Below are 23,689 nucleotides of genomic sequence, written 5' to 3'. Positions count from 1 at the left end.
GATAGCCAAGCGAATGTGTTTACATGGAAGTTTGACGCTAGACCAATCAGAGGCAGAGAGGGGCGGGTTAACCCTAACCCTAGCCTTCGCCATCATCCGAAAAAAAATATCGCCTCCGGGACAACGCTTCCTACCCAGCGTGTGCACGTCTTTCCGACAGGGGTGGTTGTTATGGCAACTATCAACAACAACTACTACAACTACTACATACAAGAGTGTGCAACATCATGTCATTTAACTATTGTCTAAATGTTTTAAATCCTGCCTACCAATTTTGTATCCCTTAGAAAATAAATAGCCTCCTGGTGATTCCGACCCCCTTTCCCTCTGTTCCCAATATCCCCATCAGATCCCACTCTCTTCCTACCTCTTGAACTTTCTCCTTTAAGATAAATGCACTGCTCACTAACACCGATTTTAACACATTTCTGAACAAAATTTGAGAGAAATTTGCCTTTTGTGTGAGAAAGTATTACCGTTTATTTCAACTTGTGAAGAATGGGAGCAAAAACAAGTGTTGCGTTTATATTTTTGTTCAGTATATTAGAAAGCTTTCATTTCATTATCTTTGAAAGCATCTTCGCTCTACAGAATGTTTGGCATGTGCCTTTTGTAAGCCTACTATTTAGATTGTCTTTTCACCTAGAAAGTATTGCTTGATCCCTCCTGTCCCTGGTTTTAGTTGCTTTATCAACATTGCCCCCCATTCAATATGAAATCCTAAATGTCATCAGTGATGTCACTCAAGCAATTCTGATGTCATCAGTGCTGTCACTCGAGCAAGCCATTCTGAACATGCCCAGTTGGGCAATAGACCCTTCTCACGGGGGCCATTTTGTGTCGAGAAGCCAGGGTAAACACAGGTGCAAGCAAAACACTAATGAGGGTTTCCAACTTCCATGATTGGAATTTGGAAACCCTCATTAGTGTTTTGCTTGCACCTGTGTTTACCCTGGCTTCTCGACACAAAATGGCCCCCGTGAGAAGGGTCTATTGTGGAATCGCACCTCTCTGCCTATAGTAGTGAGATAATAACGATAACACAATAATACGGTAATAATAACAAAGATATTAACAATTTGACACAATTGTTTGAAATTGTATTTTATTGTATAAGCTTACGTGCCTGCTTTCTGTAAAGTTAATCATATACAAGTGGTTGTAACCATGTGAGGCTACTGTACATCTTATAAAAAATATTGTCAGAGGCATGATTTGCACAACATTCATAATAAATGGAAAATCTGCAAAATGGGAATTGTTCATCTGCTTTAGAATGAAATTCATTAAAAGAAACATTCCAAAATGGTTGCAATTAAAGCCTGTCGTCTTTGCATTTGTATTAAAAATAAAGTCACAATGGCGACAGGACACAGTGAAGTTACTACAGAATAAAACTGAAGAGTGCAATTCTACAACACACAAAACTGCCTACAGAAGAAGGATGACATTTTATCTGCTAAAAGAAGGCAATTTAGAAGGGGTGGTGCTGTGATACACATGCAAGTCATGACTGCTCTCTCACTTGACCAGAATCTATATACAAACATGTTTAAAAAGGTCTAAAATAAGTAAAATAACTGCTTCAGAAAAGTCACCATTACTGAAATAAAAACAAAAACAGTGAAATTCACATCGTCGTCACTTCAGGAGAGATAGAAAATATAACACAGACACTTCACTTGATCTTCAAAACAGTTGTCCCTGAGTCTGACAGTGGATGAAGAAGTGATCAAAGAGAGCCAGAGAGTAAAAATAACAAATAAAAAATACATCCACATTTCACACATCCCTTCATTTGTGGAGGAAACCTCAGAATGGGCGAGATCGGACTGATCCTACATGAAGATGAAGACGCCAGGGTTTTACTGTAATAACTAGGGCTGGCTAAGTTTAAAAGAATCACAATACCAGTACCACAATCAGTCCCCTTAAAGTGATACCAGTACCAATATCAGTACCCTTAAAGTGATACGGATACTAATAGTACTTCATTTGACCCCTACTTGCTGAACTGCCAACTCCGTCACATACACTGTGCTCCACTTCACCAGCACAGACTGGATGAGTTGTTTGATGACGATGTTGTATGATGATGTATGATGGGTGGAGCTAGCTGCTGCAGCGGTAGTGAGCCAATCATACATTGCATTAAATTGAAGAACGCTTGCAGTGATTCGCTGCGAGTAAAATCATACAAATAGTCATTTTTTCTAGCCCTGTGTAGAAAAAGGATTGAATGCGAGTATTGTTTGAATGGAGACGTTTCCATACTACTTGGGTTATTTCCGTCGATACCTTGAAAGTATTGAGTAGCGATCGAGTATCGAGTACCCTATTAATAAGCCCTTCATGGCCGGCGGTCGTATTCGCTCACTTTCCTCTTGAGGTGGGACAGTTTGGATCGGAGATGTTTGCATTGCTTCTTCTTCATCTGGTAGTCTGAGGACTAGAGAGAGGAGACAAAACCATTTCAAGCATTCATTGACAAAAGGACCAGTACTCTGAGCATTTTCACTGTCAATGACCGACTTGTTGGCCTCTTTACCTTTTTGACATTCTTCAGTCTGGTGTATTCATCCATGGCATCCTAAACAACAACAAACAATACGGTCAGTGATGTGAAACATGAGAAAAGTTAAAAACACACACATCCAGGTCGAATCCGGCCGGTGCAGAGCTGGAGCGAGGCTGGAACAGTGAGAAAATAAATCAAACAGCTTGCACACTGCAAGGGCTCCAGTGAATCATTGTATTGCATCGTTGGAAACGTTTCCAACGATGCAATAAAATAATTAACTGGAGCCCTTGCAGTGTGCGAGCGGTTTTATTTATTTTCTCAGTCATATGAAACAACCATTTAGTTTTAACTAAAGATGACTTGTTCATTTGCATTTCACCTCAGACAAGACAGGACACTGCTTTCAATCTGAAATTGACCTAGATTTTCTAGAAAGATGAACATCATTTCACCTTTTCGCCAACTAGGGCGCTGCTTGATGACATCACTAGGTTGACTGTATAGTACAGTACATTACAGTAGGCAATATTTTTTTCCCACGATGGCGAAGGCATGACCCGCACTTCTATGCCTCTGATTGGCCTAGCGTCAAACGTTGTTCATCCAATCACATTCACTTGGCTATCCTGCATCTCTTTCTACAGGCTGTGGTCAGTAACCTCGCGTCACCAGGCTCTAGTGGTCAGAGAGACAGGCAGCAGTTTTGCTTGTTAGCGTGCATGAAAGATGCCACTGTGTTTATATGTTTTTAAGGGTGATCAAAAAACGTAGGGTCAATACACATTTACAGTTCACTTTAATTCAGCTTATTGTAACACCAAGAGAGAATAAATAAGAGGATCAAAGTGATAAAATTTAGAGCGACACGACACAAGTAGCATTATGCTGTTGTGTTTCTAACTTGGATTGTGGTCGTTTTGATTCATCAAAACATTTAAAATCTTTACTGTACTGTTACAGTCAATCTAGTGACATCATCAAGCAGCGCTCTAGTTGGCGAACAGGTGAAATGTTGTTCATCTTTCTAGCAAATCGAGGTACATTTCAGAGTTGAAAGCAGTGTCCTGAAATGCAAATGAACTAGACTAGAGAGTCATAATGATCAAATGTTTCATGTCCTCTTTAACCCATTGATACCTGATGCAGCATTTGTGTGTGTATCCCTTTAAGACCTTAAAGGGATACACACACAAATGAGGGATATACACGCAAATGCTGCATCAGGTATCAATGGGTTAAACTCAAACTGCTTCTACAAGACGACACACACACACACACACACACCAGGAATTGCGGGCTGCCCTCTGGGTGTCGGTCCAGTTCTCGGTCCAGGTTGGCCAGGCTGTGATTGAGGTGGTCCAGCTCGGCCTGCAGGGTCTTGTACTCCTGGTGATCTCTGTCAAACTCCCTCTTGTAGCTCAGACGCTCCTGCTCATCCACGATGGAGGGGAACTCTCTGCCAGGGACAACAGGAAGTGATGTCACAGCTTTACATTCAGCGTACCGCCTTAGAATGGAGAGCCAAAGTCTCGTTTAGCCGTACGAACCAAGCAAGGGACTTCATCTGCGATTCTTTCTTCCATAGACGTTTTGTAAAATGCTTCTCAAACCAAGCGATTCAGCTGTATCAGGAGAGACCATAGAGCATTTCACTGGGACCAAAACCTAACTTATCGTGTGGTTTGACCAAATACAACTTTTTATAAGCATTTTACAAAATGGAAAAGAGAATGAATAATGGATGAATTCCCTTTGTTCGTAGGCTCTCTATAACAAACCAGAAACATTTGATGGACTACAACAGAGGCTTCACAGTTTTGTCACCAGTCTATCAATTCCATCATGGAGGTCTATATATATATATATATATACAGTAGATTTAGATATAGATATATATATCTATATATACTGTATATATCTAGACTCTAGTGGAGAATTGGCTGTGAGAAAATAGATCAATAGAATACATCTATTACTATAACAACCAGGCTAGAAAAAGAGAAACACCTGGGTGTAGGTCCGTTGAGTAAGGTTCCAAAGTGAATAGTCTGATAAATTTGTTTCCAAATGTAGGTTAGTGTGACACAGTAAACTGTCCGTCTGTCTTGTCTTCAGCCCTAGTCTCTACTCCACCCTGAGTTGTAGATTGAGAAGAGTCAGCTCAGTTAACCTGAACAAATAGTTAGCTAGCTAACTAGCCAGAAAACACACTGATGTTAATGTGACCATGCTGGCTAACTAGCCAGAAAACACACTGATGTTAATGTGACCATGCTAGCTAACTAGCCAGAAAACACACTGATGTTAATGTGACCATGCTAGCTAACTAGCCAGAAAACACACTGATGTTAATGTGACCATGCTAGCTAACTAGCCAGAAAACACACTGATGTTAATGTGACCATGCTAGCTAACTAGCCAGAAAACACACTGATGTTAATGTGACCATGCTAGCTAACTAGCCAGAAAACACACTGATGTTAATGTGACCATGCTAGCTAACTAGCCAGAAAACACACTGATGTTAATGTGACCATGCTAGAGAAATTGTTTCAATTGCCACATGACCTCGCAGTAAAATGGCCAGTGCATGTGAGAACTGTTTCAATTTCTGGGTCTAAAATAAAGAGCCTGGTCTTCTACCTGCTCTATTTCTAACTCTTGTTATGATTTGGCGCTATATAAATATAAAATTGATTGATGCTAAGGATAGCAGCCATTATATTAACTAATCAGATGTGTTAACTTTAGCTAATCCAGATACAACGTTTTGCTAGCTAACAAGTTGAAATGAGATTGGGGTGGGTGGTGGAACAGAGAAGAGCCATCGTCTTTGATCATTCATCTGAACCAATAGAGCAGCTTGGTATCTCTCCAATCAGACTCCATCACACATGGACTCACGCTCTCTCCAATCAGACTCCATCACACATGGACTCACGTGTTGAAGTCTGTCTCCTCCAGCTCGTCTCCAGACTCGATCCCGGTGTCGTAATCCTTCAGCTTGCTCTTCAGGCCTCCCAGAGAGCTGCTCATTTCTGAATCTCTGCAGATACCACACACACACACACACACACACACACACACACGCACACACACGCGCGCACACACACACGCGCGCGCACACACACACACACACACAGGGATTTTTAGCAGTTCTGTGATTCAGTATTTTGCTTGTCCAACTACTGGAGTTTTATCAAACTAGATTGATCCGTAGCCTCGCCCGCCCTGCAGCTCACATACGCAGGCCTCGCCTACTCTATTGGAATGCGCAGCGCACAAACACATCACTGATGACATCACTCACTGATGACATCACAATTGCTCAAGTGACCATCACTCATCACGGAGTGCTCGATATAGAACCATATTGACTCCTTCTGTGACAAAGGCTTTTATCCAATTTATTTTAAATACTCCTACCATTGATTCAAAGTCAAGTGTTTTTAAACCTCCCTTATTATATTATTTGACCAGTTGTGATTTGTTTTAATATAGTGTTTTATTTCTCCATATAAAGTTGTATAATATAGAGTTGGCCATTGGCCAATGCTCTTACAGGAAATTCAGTCAAATATGTAAAGCAACCCCCACTAATACAATGATACAAAGTAGCTCACATTCAAAAGTACAAATCACACTAAATCTACAAATTGGCCAAACGCTTATCAGTGATAGAAAATTTAATCACAAAACTATTTGGAGAATGAAACACTAATGGATTTGGTTTTGAGGTTGACCCGTTGTTTTTTGATCTCTTCTATTCATGTCTTTTTGTTTATTTGACCTTTATTTAAGCAGGAAAGTTCCATTGAGATGAAGAATCTCTTTTTCAAGGGAGTCCTGGCCAAGACGGGCAGCAGCATCAAAAACACACACACAGAAGCACAGAATACTAAATGACAGCAAAAAGAACAAGCCAGGTCATTTAAAAACATTTGCATGTTGGGAATTTATAGATATGGCCTATTGTGAATTTTTTTTAAAGTCGGTCCCCAGAAAATCTGATCTGATAGGAAACACAAGTTTCCTGCTCTTTTTTTCAACAGCCCAAAGTTGTCTATTCTGTCCTCACACAAATTATCCTCTATTGAGCTGCTTTATTCACAGCTGCTAAAGTTAAACCTGTCTAGCGCAGGTTTGGATCACTCAACAGGTTGGGCTCATTTCAGATGGTTTTGGACCAGGTTCAGATTCACAGCAGGCCCGGGTAAGGGCGCACTGTACTCTCTTATGCATGGCTGACCAATTTAGGGCCCGCGGGCCGTTTGTTTTGGCCCGCCATGGATTTGACGGGGAGGAGGGGGAAGGGGGCTGATATTACTGCCTTTCAAAGGCTGTGGCAGGAATCCATTGATATGCCGTCATGATGATATGCCACATGCTAACCTTGTCATGCTAACCTTGTCATGCTAACCTTGTCATGCTAGCTTGTCGGGAAGCGAGCTAAATAACGCCCCAAAGTTAAGCTATATTTTGGTGTAGGGAGAAAATGGCATGGCCATTTTCAAAGGGGTCCCTTGACCTTTCACCTCAAGATATAGTTTTTGCCCCACGCCCTCCATGCAGATTAATTTTTGGCCCTTGATAGGAAAGAGTCAGGGCTCCCTCCTTCCCCTCTGTTTTCCATATATCCCTGACTAGTCCTCTTAATTGTTACTTGTATCTGTTGCCTGTTGCTCATTTCTATTTTTCTTGTTTTCCGTCGACTCTTACTGTAAGTGTCTTTGGGTCATTATAAACTAAATGAATGATTATGAGTATTCTTACCCAGGCAGGTAGAGGGGCTTGCTGTAGTCCAGCCGGTCTAGGTAGTCCCTGGACCCCCCCACTCGCTCGTTGCCGGCGTGCACCAGGGCTTCAGGCTCACCAGACACATTCTTCACCTGAAAGAGACAGAGATACACTTGATCTTTTCAAGTCAACTTAATATACTGTAATGGGGTCCCTTATGGGAAAAGGTTGGAACCAGTGGCCTAAGGTACTGTTCCTCTCATACTTGGCCTAGTTTCTACTGCAATAACAGCTTCTCTCTGTATGGTAAACAGTAGTGTTGGAGTCGAGACCACCTAACCCGAGACCGAGACAAGACCAAGACCGAGGGGAGGTGAGACCGAGGCAAGACCGAGACCAGACAATTGCGAGACCATTTACACGCGACGTGACCATTTAACCTTTAACCTTTACACCATTGCTCTGCTAAGAACAAAATAGGAATGATAGTCAAATATAAATGGCTGTACAGTATATACTCCATGACAGAATGCAATCCTTTGATCTGAAGCACTTTAATTCCGTATCACTGACCTTCTGAAAGGCTCAACACAGTGAACACAATGAAGCATAAAAACACCTTCCTGTTGCTAAATTATGATGGACCACATCTGTCGAGCCAACTTGTTGACCTGTGTTGTCTTCCTTTGTGCATCAAGGTTCAAGGTTCACTTTATTTGTCTCTATGTGTTGTCTTCCTTTGTGCATCAAGGTTCAAGGTTCACTTTATTTGTCTCTATGGGAGAAATGTGTCTTGGAGTAGAAGACTAAAAATGCTGCAGTACATACAGACATAGACAGTACATTAAAAACACTGTGAACGGTGAAACATTTGCAAACACAAGTTTAGTCACGGTCATTCATCACAGTCATTTATACTCATCGCCTTTCAGGCATATCTCTTAGGCCATAAGCACCATGCAATAACGCAGTGCAAATTCTGCAAAGTACAAAAAAAACTAAAACAAATCTAGTGCAGTCAGTTACGATACTACTAAATACAAATAAATCAGATATATTACAGGCAAGCAAACAAGCGATTGTTAGACTTACTGTACATGTTAGCAAACAAGCTATTGTTAAAACTATACATAGGCAAGCACTGCAGGCAGATATTAGAGCATGTGAAATGATCTCAGAGCCCTCTGTCTGACCTCAAGGGGGAGCCCATTGATCAGTTTAACTGATAGAGGAACACATTGAGTGCTTGTATGTGTTGTGCTTACACAGAGGGACCCTGTGTGTGCTTGTATGTGTTGTGTTTACACAGAGGGACCCTGTATCTCCTTGTATCTGTTGTGCTTACACAGAGGGACCCTGTGTGTGCTTGTATGTGTTGTGCTTACACAGAGTGACCCTGTGTGTGCTTGTATGTGTTGTGCTTACACAGAGGGACCCTGTGTGTGCTTGTATGTGTTGTGCTTACACAGAGGGACCCTGTATCTTACACAGAGGGACCCTGTGTGTGCTTGTATGTGTTGTGCTTACACAGAGGGACCCTGTATCTTACACAGAGGGACCCTGTATCTCCTACCAGAGTCAGTTTAACTGATAGAGGAACACATTGAGTGCTTGTATCTGTTGTGCTTACACAGAGGAACACATTGAGTGCTTGTATGTGTTGTGGGACCCTGTATCTCCTACCAGAGTTCATCAGCACATACTCAGAGTTCAACACATGGGAGGGGTCAGACAAGATCCTTTTGGCCTGCTGAACGGTGGAGGGGAGTGGCTACAGCGTTGGAAGCTTTCAACCCGCAAGGTTATTGGTTGCGATTGAAGTTGGGAATTTTACACCCAATCACAGTAAAAAAAAAAAAATACCCAGGCAAGTAATGATGTCACTGCAGTTGTGGTCTCAGCTGGTCTTGAAATAAAATCCAGATTCCGGCTCGCCCGAGACGAGACCGAGAGCGATGGAGGGCGAGTCCGAGACGAGTCCGAGACCATCAAAATATGGTCTTGAGACCGGTCTCGAGTACTCCAACAGTAGTAAACAGTGTGATGACCCTAAGGTACTGTTCCTGTCATACTTGGCCTAGTTTCTCCTGTGATAACAGCTTCTCTCTGTATGGTAAACAGTGTGATGACCGGACGGACCGGTTCCTCCATACCATCGATACCATCTCTGCCACTAACAGGAAGTCTGGGACACATTCTCTTAGCCAGTCAGAGCTGGGAGAGCTCACTCCATTTGAAAGAAAACAATGTTAAAACAAAAATGGAGCTTTTGTTTGGCTAGACAAAACCAGGGTGATTCCATTAGTGTAAATGCACAAAAGCCTAGATGTTTTTAGAGCACGACACTCTCATACTAGAGGAAATCAGAGGTTTTTTAGTTTCCAAGTTGTTGGATATCTACAGTATCTCTCTCTAGTTAGTTAGTTAGTTAGTTTATTTCGGTCCATTCAACAAAACATGACAATACACACATACAATGAGTTGTGGCAAGAAGGGCCGAAAAGGTGTAGGCTGAAGCCGCAGCTTATTTTGCCTACCCTAAATAAAAGAAAATTACAAAAACAAAACATGTCAATGCAGTTTCAATCATGGTATTTAACTAAACTGCTGAAAGAATTTTTAGAAAGAAATTTACAAGTGATCGTGCTCATAATACATACATTTATTTTAACATATATATATATACATATACTTCAATATGCCATATATACACCATGTTAGACAAGTCAATGCAGTTGTTTCAGGTTGAATGCACACTCTAGTTGTTGGATATCTACAGTATCTCTCTCTGTCTCTCACTCTTATAGAATTCATTGTGACAGGCTAGGCCGCTAGGACATCGTGCTACATGAGAATGGCTCAAAAGGCCACACCCAGAAACTGGAATTGAAACCATCCTGCCCCTCGTCTCACCGGACAGACAGCACAGTCACACACACAAGTCAAGTCAAGTCAAGTCAACTTTATTTATATAGCACATTTACATACAGCGGCAGCCGAACTAAAGTGCTTCACAGGCGGGGAGTAAAGTGCACAGATGTAAATAAGTAAAGTGCAAAGATACTAATTGAGAGCAACATAATACAAAGTGCATATATGATGACAATTAAAATCAAAAAGATAAAACAATAAGACAATAAAAGCAATAAAACGATAAATGCCAGGGACCTAACGATGGCTAAGTAGGGGGGAAAGCCAGGGAGAACAGGTGGGTTTTTAAGAGCGATTTAAAAACCTCCAGGGTCTGGGCAGCACGAACGTGTAGGGGGAGACTGTTCCAGAGTTTTGGGGCAGCTGCCGCAAAGGCTCTGTCCCCCCTAGTTTTTAGTTTGGTTCTGGGCACCACCAGCAGCGATAGGTCGGCCGATCTAAGAGCTCTGGAGGGGGTGTGGCGGTGCAGCAGCTCGGAAATGTAGGGAGGGGCCAGGCCATTGAGGGCTTTAAAGACGGTCAGGGATAATTTAAAATCAATGCGAAAGCACACAGGCAGCCAATGGAGCGAGGACAGGACTGGGGTGATGTGCTCGCGCTTTTTTGTCCTCGTAAGGAGGCGTGCAGCCGCGTTCTGAACGAGCTGTAGGCGGCGGAGCAAGGACTGATCAATCCCCACATAAAGTGCGTTGCAGTAGTCAATACGTGTGGTGACGAAGGCGTGAATAACCCTCTCCAGGTTTGCCTGGGAGAGGTAGGCCTTCGTCTTGGCCAGCAGCCGAAGGTGGTAAAAGCTGTTTTTAACTACTGAGTTGATCTGCTTGTCGAATTTAAAAGCGCTATCAAATATAACCCCAAGGTTCCTAACCGAGGTGGAGAGGTTAGAACCCACACACACACAGCAGTCTCGAGCTGGGCAATTAACCAAACGTGTATCGAAACAGACATTTTTAGAATGTCTAACAGGCTGCTCATGTCAATTCATTCATTCATTCAACTAATTAATGTTAATTGCGTTAATACTTTCCCTAATGTGTGCATTCATGAACTGTCCCCTTAAAATAACACTACATCATGTTCATTCACGTGTCTCCGCCCCCTCCGACACTTGACATCTTTCACACAGTGGTGAGATAGTAGGATAGATCTTGTGTAATTTATGCTTGGAGTAGTGGAGACGGTGAGCGACTTTAAATTGAATCAGCTGATGTCTGCTATTAACTGAGCAGAGTTGTACAACAGACAGGCTCTTTTCCCAGATAATGTCAGATAATTCAGTACCTAGTTCTTCCTGCCATGCTTCTCTAATCCTCTCAGTAGAGGCCATGGTACAGTCATCAAACAGACACACAAATCTAGAGATGAGGTGCCTGGAGTGAGGAGGGCTCAGCAAAACATCAAAAAGAGCATGTTCATTTGGGAGCGCTTCAAAGGCCTGAATCTTGGATCGAACATAGTTTCTGATTTGTAGGAATCTGAGCCAGTCCATGCCGGGCAACCCAAACTTCCCTTTCAGTAAATCAAAGGATGCAAAATGACCATCTATATATAGGTTTTTGATGGAAGCCAGACCCCTCTCACTCCAGGCATGGTAGTTTCTATCTGACCAAGGAGGCAAAAAAGAGTGATTCAAACAAATTGGAGTGTGGATGGAAACATCTGCTAGACTCAAAACCTTCCTAACTTGGTTTAGAATTCTGAGGGAGTTTCTCACAACAAAACCCAAATCCTTAAAGGAACACTCCGCCCATTTTCTACCAGCTTTGTATCATTAGAACATCAGTAGTATATCAGAAAACTGTAAACGGTTTTGAAGTCTGTCATTTAATTTGACAGTTATTGAGTGTTAAAGTGTGGACCAGTGACATCACTGGTCCACACTAACTCAAATTAATAACTCATTAACTCAAATCAACTCTCAATAACTGTCAAACTATTCATCATTCATCTAGTTTGACAGTTATTGAGAGTTGATTTGAGTTAATGAGTTATTAATTTGAATTAGTGTGGACCAGTGATGTCACTGGTCCACACTTTAACACTCAATAACTGTCAAATTAAATGACAGACTTCAAAACCGTTTACAGTTTTCTGATATACTACTGATGTTCTAATGATACAAAGCTGGTTGAAAATGGGCGGAGTGTTCCTTTAAGAGTCCCTGGCTCTCTAGCTTAGAAAATAAGATGGCTGGCAGAGAAGAGTTGGCAATAGAGCTAGCCTCCAAAAGCTAAATTGTCAGGGGTCCCTTGCCGCCAAAACATTAGAGTTCTAACATTGGCAGCCCAGTAGTAGTGCCTAAACACTGGTAAGGCCAGCCCTCCTTCAGACTTGGGTTGCAGCCTGGTACTATTGCAGTATCTTTGTTGGGGGAAGTTTCATTTAAGGTTTCCATATTAATCCAATGTAGCAATATTATTTTCAATATCGATGTGTTTCTTGTAATATCACTACTGTCATTAAAACTACTTCTCCCCACCACTAAATCTGTCTCTGAACAGTATCAGTATGGACAGATGATGATTTCTGAACAGCATGCTACCATAAACACACACACACTCACCCATTCCCCGATGCTGTTGGGCAAACCGTCGTTGAGAACCTTGACCTCCTCCCAGAGGATGCGGTCTCGGCCCCAGCGTCTGATGTTGTTTCGAGTCTTGACTGCGAACACCAGCAGGATGATGAGGCCCACAAACACCAGGAAGCCCAAGACGATGGCTATGGCCTGCAGGGGGCAGAAGAGTCCAAACATGTAGAGAGGAGGGACAGTGAGACAGAGTTTGACAAGAATAAGTTTGACAAGGTTTGACTCAACAGAGCAAACCGTCCACAACTGCAACTTCAAAACAGACCAAAGGCAAATTTCTGGTATTTATGGGAAATATTCAACAAGCAAGACGATGACCCAGGAAGCATTTTGTCGTTGAACAGATTTCAATACGACGACCTACACCAGCATTGAAATCCCATGTAAAACACCAAAGTGTCCACAGTTGCAGCTGTTACCTGCATACTAGTTTTGTGAAATCAGAACCTAAATATCTTTCTGATATCAGTTCAATACAGTTACCGTGGGGTCGTGAAAAGTATTAAAAGTTGATAAACCAATTAAAAAGTCTTAATCGCCATTTGATGAGGTATTACATTTTGTAGCTTGATTGTGTTAAATGGGCATATATCGTCTCATATCGATCGCAGACCCCTGAATTGAATCAAAATATCGTGGCAGACTTTGTGATATCAGCAAATATCATCGTCCAAATAATCTATATAATATTGTATTGTGATTAAACTTGTGATTTACACCCCTATCGCTGATGTGACAAAAGTGGTGTTGAGCTCTTAAAAATATATTGAAAATGTCTTAACAGGTATTGCATTTAACTACAGGATTCCTGCATATACCATGAGTTAGCAAAAATGATTTCATATGAAACATAAGTGCTGTCATCATATTGGGAACATTTTGTGCTGGTTTGGTTTAACCTGCCCATCATGTAAACCTAAGGCCCTGGACTTGGCCACATCCTGCAAGTCATCCATCAAATGTCTGCTGGGTTATGTCAATAATTGCGCTACCAGTAATCAATTGACTGGACTATCTCTTTCCAAAATATTTTGAGTGATATTCTTCATATTCATTCATAGCCATTGGTGGAGGGATGCACAATATATCGGGAAGCATATCGGTATCGGCCGATGTTAGTCATTTTTTTGTCAATTATATCGGTATCGGTCAGATGATTAAAATAACATTAATGTTAATAGCAGTTATCAAAATGTTCTTATTGAGAGGAAACTGTGTATTTACTGTGTGTAAATATATGATAGTTATGGGCTTATCTAAATGTTTTGGAAATAAAGAAATACTTTAATTTTTCAAACTCAGGGTATACCAAATTTGATTATCACAGAAACATTTCATAAAGATCATATCGACATCAGTAAATATCGGTTATCGGCCAAAACAGCAATGTTAATATGGGTCATCGGTATCGGCCAAAATTTTCATATCGGTGCATCCCTAATGGAGACGTGGAGATAGTATAATTTTAGCCACAGTATGATGATGATTGTTCAGTTTCAGAACATTTGAGATGTACACAGGATTCCTGTTGAGGAAGTGGGTATGAAAGGCCAGAGTGGATATACAGTAGATCCTCTCTCAGCTTGTGCGAGTACACACCTCTTGGGGCTCCACCACACAGTAGTGGTAGAGGTACTGGTTGATGAAGATGCCCTGAGCCTGGTTCTGGTTCTGGTACTGGGCACACAGCTGGCGGATCTGGCTGTAGTAGACGGAGCCTGTGGACTGTGCTGTGGGGTTCACCGCCACCAGGTAGACGATGGTCGCAATGATCATCAGAAACGCCAAGATGGCACAAATGATGATGGAGGCCAGGTAGAACTTTGGGGAGCGGGCAGTTTTTTGCCGGGACACCACCAAAACAAATATGATCAGCACGGCGATGAAGGTAATGCCTGCGATGGCGATGATGAAGCCTTTGCCAGCTTTGGGATCCATCTGGCTTTGACTTCCATAGCCACCTCCGTAGGAGCCACCGCCGCTTATACCACCTGAGCCGCCGAAGGCCCCCCCCCCGCCATATGAGCCGCCGCCATATGAGCCTCCACCGTACGAGCCGCCGCCGTACGAGCCGCCCGGTAGCCCCATGCCTCCCATGCCCATCATGCTCATATCGTAGTCCCAGGCCAGCGTGGAGGCAACGCAGGCAAACACCGCCACGCACATGATGATGATGATGATGCACATGATCTTCATCACGCCCGGGGGGGAGGTCCATCTGTAGAAGTGCAGCAGCTCCTCCTCAGGGTAGTAGGACAGGGCCGGGTGGGAGTAGCGATCACTGTGCTTGTGCCTGCCGCCATGGCTGCAAGAGAAGAAGACGACACAGCCGGAGTGAATAACACACAAGGTGGACTGACCTCTGACCTGGTGCCTGATGCTGCGTTCCAGAGATGACATGTGTGAAGTTGCTCCTTCAAGTCATCATTTCAGATTTCTCAAACCCCCGAACACGCGAAAGAATAGGATATGTCAGTATTAAACACCGACAATACAATTGAACTTTCCTAAGTTCCGCCCCTTTTCACTCTGTGCTCCAACAGTTGAACAAGCTTGGTACACGGCAGAAGGTCGGTGCTAGAATGGATCGGCTGGAGTGACATGACGAGTGATGATTGGTTGGGTTTGGGGGGTTGGGTTTAGGCGTGGGGAGTGATGATTGGTTAGGGGTAGGTTCAGAGGCTGGGTTAGGTCGCTCCGGCCGATGCATTCTAGCATCAACCCCGGCGGTCAGAAACCTCAGTAAACTTTCCCCTTTAATGTCACACTAGATTTCACCAAGGACACGTATGTTAAATGTATCATATTACATTGACATCACAATCTTCACATACACATTACATTGTAGTCACATCTTAAAGGAGGACTTACCCCCTAGATATGTATCAGAACAGTGATTTGAAAATACCTATGGAAAAAACCAAGAAATGACATATACTCTTGTCTATACTAGACTCTTTGGCTGTGTTCAAGTCAAGATTTGTTTTCGGAAATCGACGCCATTACAGTTTGCCTACTGCCTCAAAAATAATTTATTTGAGAGGGGCAATATCTTTATAAATATCAACAACTAGCCAACGCTGGTGGCCTGTTTGGAAACAGCTTTGCTCAAAATGGTTTTAAGTTATATCAATTTGGTAATTCAGTGGCGAACTAGAAATTTAATTATTTTTCTGCATGTATCTCTATGGAAACTACTCAAACTACGTTACGAGAGCAAAGTGACGTGGGCTCGTTACAGCAGCACACCGCACAATACGACAAACTGTTCATTGTGTTCTGGGGTAACACAATGCGAGATTTCTCTACGTCATTCCCTCGTCCAAGTTGCCATATAGTCCCTTTTTCATTTTAGTTTGGGGGCTTTTCGTGATTCTTGTTAAAAGTTGTGCAAAAGTTTTCCTCTCAGCGCAGTGCAGGCTGCGCCTCCTCCCTCCTGCCAGACCCCGGCTGGCGAAACAGCCTCCTGCATGGGGCGTTCTGTAACCTCACGGAGCAACAAACAAACACAGACAGAAATAGCTGGTGTGCGATTTTTCTGCTCAATACAGTCTGATTGGGTACAGGATTGAGGGAATCCCGCATCTGTTTGCGAAGGTGCGACTGGACAGGACGCTTTTCACAGACGGGCACAGGGCTACTCAGGGCACAGCTGCAGATCTCTCCTCCTCCTCCGCGCATTCAGTCTGTCCAAAATCAATACCGATATAATCTCAGTAGGAGGGATGCAGGGAAATATATGATAGCCGATGTGTTTAGAGAAGCTTTGTCACGTTGTCACGTCGTAGTATGGCGTTATATTTTACATGTGCGCTGCGATAAGATTTGTTTGCGGAAGGATGAAAGTGAGGCTCTCACTTTGATGCTGGGCTCTCGGAGCTGATTGCTGCAAACACACAATAAACCCCTCCCTCCCTCCGGGCAGTCAGTGCAGCAGCTCTGTGTCCCCAGCGAAAAGGGGCACAGAAGACCACCAGTCGTCCTTGAGAGGATTCCAGCATTCGTTGTCTCTCAACCTAATTATATGGAATTCTGGACAAAATCATATCTAGGCTATAAAAAATAAAAAATAAGATTTACATGGGACCAAATCTCATCATAGGGCCCCTTAGTATGAAAAAGGTTGGGAATGATTTACTTGCTATGTCCTTCCTTTTATGATTATAGTGGCGTTTATTGATAGTATTGTGTTACATAGGAGTTGGTAGGAAAATAACAGGCGATTGTAATAAATTAACAGGTCAAGTGACATCATGGGAATAGGATTGGAGTTGTGAGGAGCCGAAAGGGTACAGGGGGAGTAGGGGAGTAACTATCTTGAAATCCCATAGTCTTTGGGGACAACCTGACGTCAGGTTGTACCAAATATCCCATTCATTTGAGAAAAGAAAAAAAGCAGCGTTCGACCCTTAGAGGGCGCTTATGCCAGGTATGCTGCTGAAAAATGATACAAATGGTAAAATGGCAACAGTTTGGTGTCAAATGTGGAAATTCTGACCAGAATTCTTCACACATCACCCCCAAAGTCATATTGGTTAAAAGCTGAAAAAAAGTGTTTTGGAGGTAAGTTCTCCTTTAACACATTCACTGCCAGACGTTTTTTTTTACTGTAGTTAGCTTCTGCCAGAGGGTTTTTTTGAGGATTCTGGCTCATCTTTCAAGACCCGAGGATTCTTTTCTGCTAAGATTTTGTGAACACACAATATCTCAAAAGAACTAATAGAATGTGTGCTTTCTCTGTCTAAAAGAGTTAGTTTGTAGAGTTAGTAGTTATGTAAGCATTAGCAGTTGAATACAGCATGGTTTCAGCGTCAGAAAAATTATTCAGAGATAAACGGCTTTTTGTGAAATTCGATAGAACAGTCACTTTAACCATTCATTTTTGGCATCAGTAAGAGTCAGACATCTAAACAATAGTTTTGAACAGTAATTTCCTCCATAACAGCAGGAAACCCCCCTCTGCTTCCAACTCCTCCCTCCGTGTGTGTTCTCCTCCTGCCTCCCTGGCTCTCCAGCGGGCGTGTCACAACGAAGTTGCTGCTGCCTGGCTGCTGCCTGTTTGAGCGGCCGCTGTTTGAGGAAGTCTGGGTGGACTCGCTCGTTTCGTGGAGTTTTGGTTGAGAGCTTTGATGCGATTCTGGTCATATTTATGCTGCGTGTTTCAAAGTGTGCATCCAATCTATTCTTGGAACCCCCCACCGTTGCCACCGCTGTGCATCAGCGCGAAAGTAAAAGCGTTTTCGCCATCAATTTTACAGTATGAGAACGGCTTCGTCGCGCTTTTCCCTCCAGTTTTGGGTCGCCTCTTTCTACTGTGGAGAGACATGTCGACACTCAGTGGGTCGGTAAAATAGATTATACACATTCAATACCTCCAATTCTGGTGTAGGAGACGTAAAAGGGTTAGATCAACGTCCCACCGTCAAAAAAAAAAAATCGATTCTGAGAACGTGTTAACACGTCCTTGGCAGTCAACAGCTGGATTCTGAAAACGTGTTAACACGTCCTTGGCAGTGAACGTGTTAAGTTAGCTAATGTTAGCTAAATGCAAGCTAACTAGCTAGCTAACGTATAGCTACATCAAGAAAATTAGGCTAATGTCAGATCGTCAACTTCCTCTGTATTTCTGACTAACGATAATTCATGTCATCTTAAAAATGTCAGCAAACAGCCTATCATCTGACATTAGGCTAACTCCTCTTGATGTAGCTATATGTTAGCTAGCGCTTTGCTAACATTAGCTAACAATATGACTTAGTAAAATGTGTCCCGTGAGTAACGTATAACAGGAAAGGGGAAAGTTGAGCGAGGTTCTGCTGATACAGTAGAGCAAAAAGGGGCGGAACTTAGGAAAGGTCAATTTAATTGTCAGCACCACATGACCTTAAATCTATCAAAACTAATGTGTGGTAAATGATTAAACATCAAATGTAAAGATGTTGAACTAGTTGAACTAGTAACTACAGGTGGGCTAGGTCTACAATTTTGAAACTTTATCTTTGAGTGCCGCCAGTTTTACCGGACTCGACAACCTACCAGCTGGGAATTTCTCACTTCCAACATTGAATGGAACACATGACCCACACAACTTGATCCAGCCCAGCGGGCTTTAGGACCCAGCGCCCTCTTTAAAAGCTGCCACTCATTGATAAGCCAAACAAGATAAACCAGCTTGAGTCTGAAAGTCTGGCCTCCTTTCCTCATCTCCATCGATCAGAACATCCTGACCATCTCCTCTCACAGCAAGGAATTATAGACACCAAAAAGGGACATAATTTCCTAATACAACATTAATTGGTCGCTAATGTATAATAGCCTATATGGATACCATGTGATTTTAAATGGGCTGTGAAGAATATATTTTTTTCTGTTTTCCTGTCAGAAAATTTGTTTTGAAAAATACCTTAATGCAACTCAGTGCTTTACATAAAACAGATGGATTAAAACAATTACAAGGAAAAGCAACAATTTCAAGAAAAAAAGAAGTGATATTCCAGTATAGGACTGAACCTCCATGATTTAGGAAATAACCCCCTAATTATCAACCACACATACGCCTCATTATCAGTGAGAATGCACCCCCCCCCCCAAAAAGGCATTAGGCTATTGTACTCAGTAGAACATTTGCTTTTCGACACACAAACATATTTCCAAGACACAGATATAGTAGACAGTAGGTCAGTGGCCAGTAGATCAGACTGTGGTTGTACTGGTCAACTTCCAGGTATAAATGTGTGTGTGAATGTGAACAGAGCACTCGCATTGCTCTCAGTGAGACTCCCCCTGTATAAATACCGGTCAAAATAAAAACATTATTTAGGAGAAAAAACATGCCTGTTTACTGAAGGAACCTGAATGCAGGAGATGACAGGAGATCCCGAGGGCAGATCCTGCTGTGAACACTGAAAAGTGACACTATTCTACCAATGTCGAGTCTAGATTTAAAGCTAGATGATGATGATGATAATAATCATCATCATAATCATAATAATAATACAAAAACACACACACAGCAGAAGATGAGGTGTAAGAAGTGTGTTGTGGCAGGGCTGACTACATCCTGTGTGGTGGCTACCAAATGTTGAAGCTAGGGCTGGGCAATATGGACCAAAAATCCTCTTTGTATTTTGAGGCTGAACAGCGATACACGATATTCGCTTGGTGAGATGTCAAAAGCACTTTAATTAAAACTAGACTGTGATCAAAATAAACCGCAAAGACAGGGTTTCCTTCTCTGACTATTGATGCTTTCACAAAAATGAGATTTTTGATAAATGATCATCAGTAATGTGGATCTAATGACTACGTGGGTAAAGGCAAATAATGGAACAGCTAGAAGAGTCTGGTCAGTTCAGAAAAGTCCAGCCTAACGAGATGACATGACGAGATGAGCCCTAGTTGAAGGATGACATTGTAGTACATTAGGTGATGGATGATAGTTGAGTGGGTCAACTTACTGTCTGTGGTTGCCTGGCTGGTAAGGAGGGGGGCTGTGCTTGTTGTTGGACGGCATACTGGGATCCAACCGGAGGTTCACCACGATCCAAGTCACCTGCCACAAAATACACACAGCATGACAATAAGCTGCTCTGTGCACCATTTTTAACCCTCATTATACCATGGTGTGGGTGAATACCATGGTGAATACTCGTTTCTGATTGGGCGACAGGTGTGCATCAAAACCGTGTAACACACACGTAGTCCGGCTCAAGTCTAATCATCACATATTGTAAATTCATCATTCAGAGTTGTCCTAGTCTCGCTGGCCAGCCTCCTCTCCCTTCCGTCCGAGGAGTCTGGCGCCGCAGGTCTCCATAGTGGGATTGCGATGGGCGGTGCTTAGCGGCAGTGCTTGTTGGGAAATAGTTTCCAACAATCCAAGTTGCCGTTTTCAGCGTGTAGCAGCAACGAGCTAGCGTGTAGGTTTCTGCCGTTAGCTTGCTAGCTAGTTAGCGTTGTTGTTTTCACTGAGGCGGCAGGGCACTATTTACAGCGACACACAGGGAGGAGGGAGCGGAAGCCGCTCTGATTGACATGGTCGGAGCCAATGATAGAGTTTGTAATAAGCCGGGAGTGGACATCCGGCTGCCACCGAAACAGTCGCTCCAATGGGAGAGCAGCTGTAGAGCAGGGGAGGGCTTATCCCAGTTGCCTGTTTCCGTGGCGCCAGACTCCTCGGACGGAAGGGCGAGGAGTCTGGCCAGCGAGACTAGAGACTAGGGCAGAGGTGATACAGGCTCTGCTGAAGGAGGCTGGCCAGCGAGACTAGAGTTGTCCTGATCTCAAATCAGTCACGGTTATAGATCAGTGTGTTCACCCCCCCCCCACCCCCAAAATGTGCATTTGGTATTTCATAAAAAAAAGCAGACAAATAACAAACCGCATCACTGGGTGGCAACGGCAATGGAACCCTATGGAGCCTGAGTTTGAGCGTCTGACTCTAGCCGGCTGACCGCATGTTTACATTTTAAAAACTGCGACAGTTCACACAACTTTAACATGAGATGGATATAATATACATGAGCTCTTGAGCTAATTCTGCTCTCGCTCAGAATGTCAAAATATAAGCGATGTGATGTCTACTTCTTGAGATAGTAAGTTAACGTTTGTTTGGCACAGCTTTTGCATTTTTGGGTGGCAGTGACGTCACGCTGATTCGTCCTCAAACCCTGTGGGAGGCGGAGCAGCACTATAAAAGACTTGTGTTTGTGGGCAAACAACAGGGAGTGGGTGGAGGAGAGGAGCTGCTGTGTGTCTGTCCAGTTCAAGAATGAGCTGATAAGACAAACAGCTACTGAGCTACGTTCACAGAGCATGCCTGCTGCAGGCTCCTCTCACACCAACACATCCTACCATAGCAGAGACAATTAACTATTAAACTAGCCTACACCTTTTATCTATTAAACTAGCCTACACCTTTTATCTATTAAACTAGCCTACACCTTTTTTCTATTAAACTAGCCTACACCTTTTATCTAAAACTAGCCTACACCTTTTATCTATTAAACTAGCCTACACCTTTTATCTATTAAACTAGCCTACACCTTTTATCTATTAAACTAGCCTACACCTTTTATCTATTAAACTAGCCTACACCTTTTATCTATTAAACTAGCCTACACCTTTTATCTATTAAACTAGCCTACACCTTTTATCTATTAAACTAGCCTACACCTTTTATCTATTAAACTAGCCTACACCTTTTATCTATTAAACTAGCCTACACCTTTTATCTATTAAACTAGCCTACACCTTTTATCTATTAAACTAGCCTACACCTTTTATCTAGCGAATCAAATGTAAAGTCACCCAGCAAAGAGACTGGAAACAACATGTCAGTTAGTGATCATTCAGACATGAATGTGACTTTTAGGATGTCTACATGAAGGATGAACTGCACAAGTGACTGTACGACCAAATAGACTAGAGAGAATGCTTTACCATGTGAGATTACAGAACGCATTTGAGATGCGAACACAACAAGGCGCGTACACCTTCCACAGTCTTTTCCACATCTAACTTTAAACGTGTCTGTTTAGCTGGTGTCCTGCGGGAAGGTTAGAAATACAGTTTGGTTGTGCTCCATATTGTGAGGATGATCAACGTAAAGAATGATAAGTTAACAAACACAAAATAGGGATAACTATACTTCCACGCAGAGGGAGGGGAGAAACCCCGTTAGCAGTAAACGCTAGCCTATGTTAATTTGATGTGCGGATAAACTCAGTCTACATTGAGAGAATAGTTTTTAATGGACGCACCTGTTTGATCCTCCGTCTGATGCCGACGAAGACGAGACAAAGCGACACTGATGCGATTTCTCCCCGAGGAGAGCCTGGTGACGCGAGGTTACTGATGCGATGAACACACCTGTGCGCGCTCCCGCCCCCTGGGCGTGTTCACCGGAGGGAGCGGAGGCGCGCACAGGTGTGTTGATGTACCTCCCCCCCCCTCCAGTCCTACAGGATAAACCAGCCTGTCCTCCCTCCCCCTCCTATTCTTAGCCTACAACTAAAGCTTTCACACTGTAGGCTACCACGACAAACTGTAAACATACCAGTCTTACAATATCACTAGGATTGCATATTCCAAAAGTTTTTTTTTTCTCCATTTAGAATTCACACCAGTGTGTAAAAGTAACTTATTGAGTAGAGTGGCACTTCATTAATACAGTCCAGTTCATTTAAGGCCATCAGGGCCTCTCCAGTAGGCTAATAGACAGGTGAATGTGCTGATATAGGGTTTTAATTTTTAATTTTTTTAATTTCTGCTATTTCATGCTATTTTGAATGTGTCGTTTCACAGCTAGCGCTCAGCAAAAAAAAGGTTTTCTTTTCACTCATCAGGCATGAAAATATACCCTCCATGTCCCATTCACCCTGACTTCTCCCAATCTCCCTAAGCATTGTTTTCAGCTCATGTGATGTGATGGTATGTACAGCAGAACGCCTCTCCAGTTGCAAAACCTGACACCGACTGACTGGGTGGGAAAGAAATGTGTTTAAAAAAAAATACACCCCAGCTCCACCAAACCGGTCCTCCAGGCTGATGGCCAGGACTACAACTGCAGGACTACAGGACTACAACTGCAGCCATTTTATGAGGGTGACAGGTAGTTTACACTGAAATGGAGCTCATCTCCACATCCATTTACAGTAGGTCTAATAGGTCTAATTCCTTTCAGAATTATTTGAAGGAAATTATTTATTAACCTGCAGAAATTATGTGAATATGTATATATTAGAAATCCTATAAAGGTATAAACCTCATTTCCTCAGTGAGCAGTAAAATATTGACAATATGGAACCACATAATGAAAAGAGAATTTATTTTGTTTTTTTAGGCTACAACTATCACCTGCTGGTATTTTACGGCTGACAAATGAACTGAAACAGTGACGGTGGACTTTA

At 42.7% G+C, this 23,689-nt stretch overlaps 1 protein-coding gene across 1 annotated transcript; it reads right to left on the bottom strand.

Moving 5' to 3' along the window:
- Positions 1 to 1,098: 1,098 nt before the first annotated feature.
- Positions 1,099 to 22,611, bottom strand: oclnb (occludin b). The gene is made up of 9 exons (XM_083644205.1): positions 22,541 to 22,611; positions 20,237 to 20,331; positions 14,379 to 15,084; positions 12,753 to 12,917; positions 7,295 to 7,410; positions 5,463 to 5,567; positions 3,806 to 3,977; positions 2,549 to 2,590; positions 1,099 to 2,449 (listed from the first exon to the last, which is right to left on the bottom strand). Exons 2-9 carry the CDS (start codon positions 20,290 to 20,292, stop codon positions 2,351 to 2,353), a joined length of 1,461 nt encoding a protein of 486 aa, XP_083500331.1. The 5' UTR covers positions 20,293 to 20,331; positions 22,541 to 22,611; the 3' UTR covers positions 1,099 to 2,350.
- Positions 22,612 to 23,689: the final 1,078 nt, after the last annotated feature.

This window comes from Poromitra crassiceps (assembly GCF_964638095.1).
Source record: "Poromitra crassiceps genome assembly, chromosome: 10".
Lineage (NCBI taxonomy): Eukaryota > Metazoa > Chordata > Actinopteri > Beryciformes > Melamphaidae > Poromitra > Poromitra crassiceps.
Note: the sequence above shows the minus strand (reverse complement) of the source record. Positions and strands in the feature narration are given on the sequence as shown.

Bases quoted from the DNA above. Each gene is read 5' to 3' on its own strand.
- oclnb (XM_083644205.1), bottom strand. From the start codon at position 20,292: ATGCCGTCCAACAACAAGCACAGCCCCCCTCCTTACCAGCCAGGCAAC. The intron at 12,918-14,378 runs GTGTGTACTCGC...TGCCCCCTGCAG, and splicing joins GTGTGGTGGAGCCCCAAGAG to GCCATAGCCATCGTCTTGGG. The intron at 3,978-5,462 runs GTGAGTCCATGT...TGTCCCTGGCAG, and splicing joins GAGGAGACAGACTTCAACAC to AGAGTTCCCCTCCATCGTGG.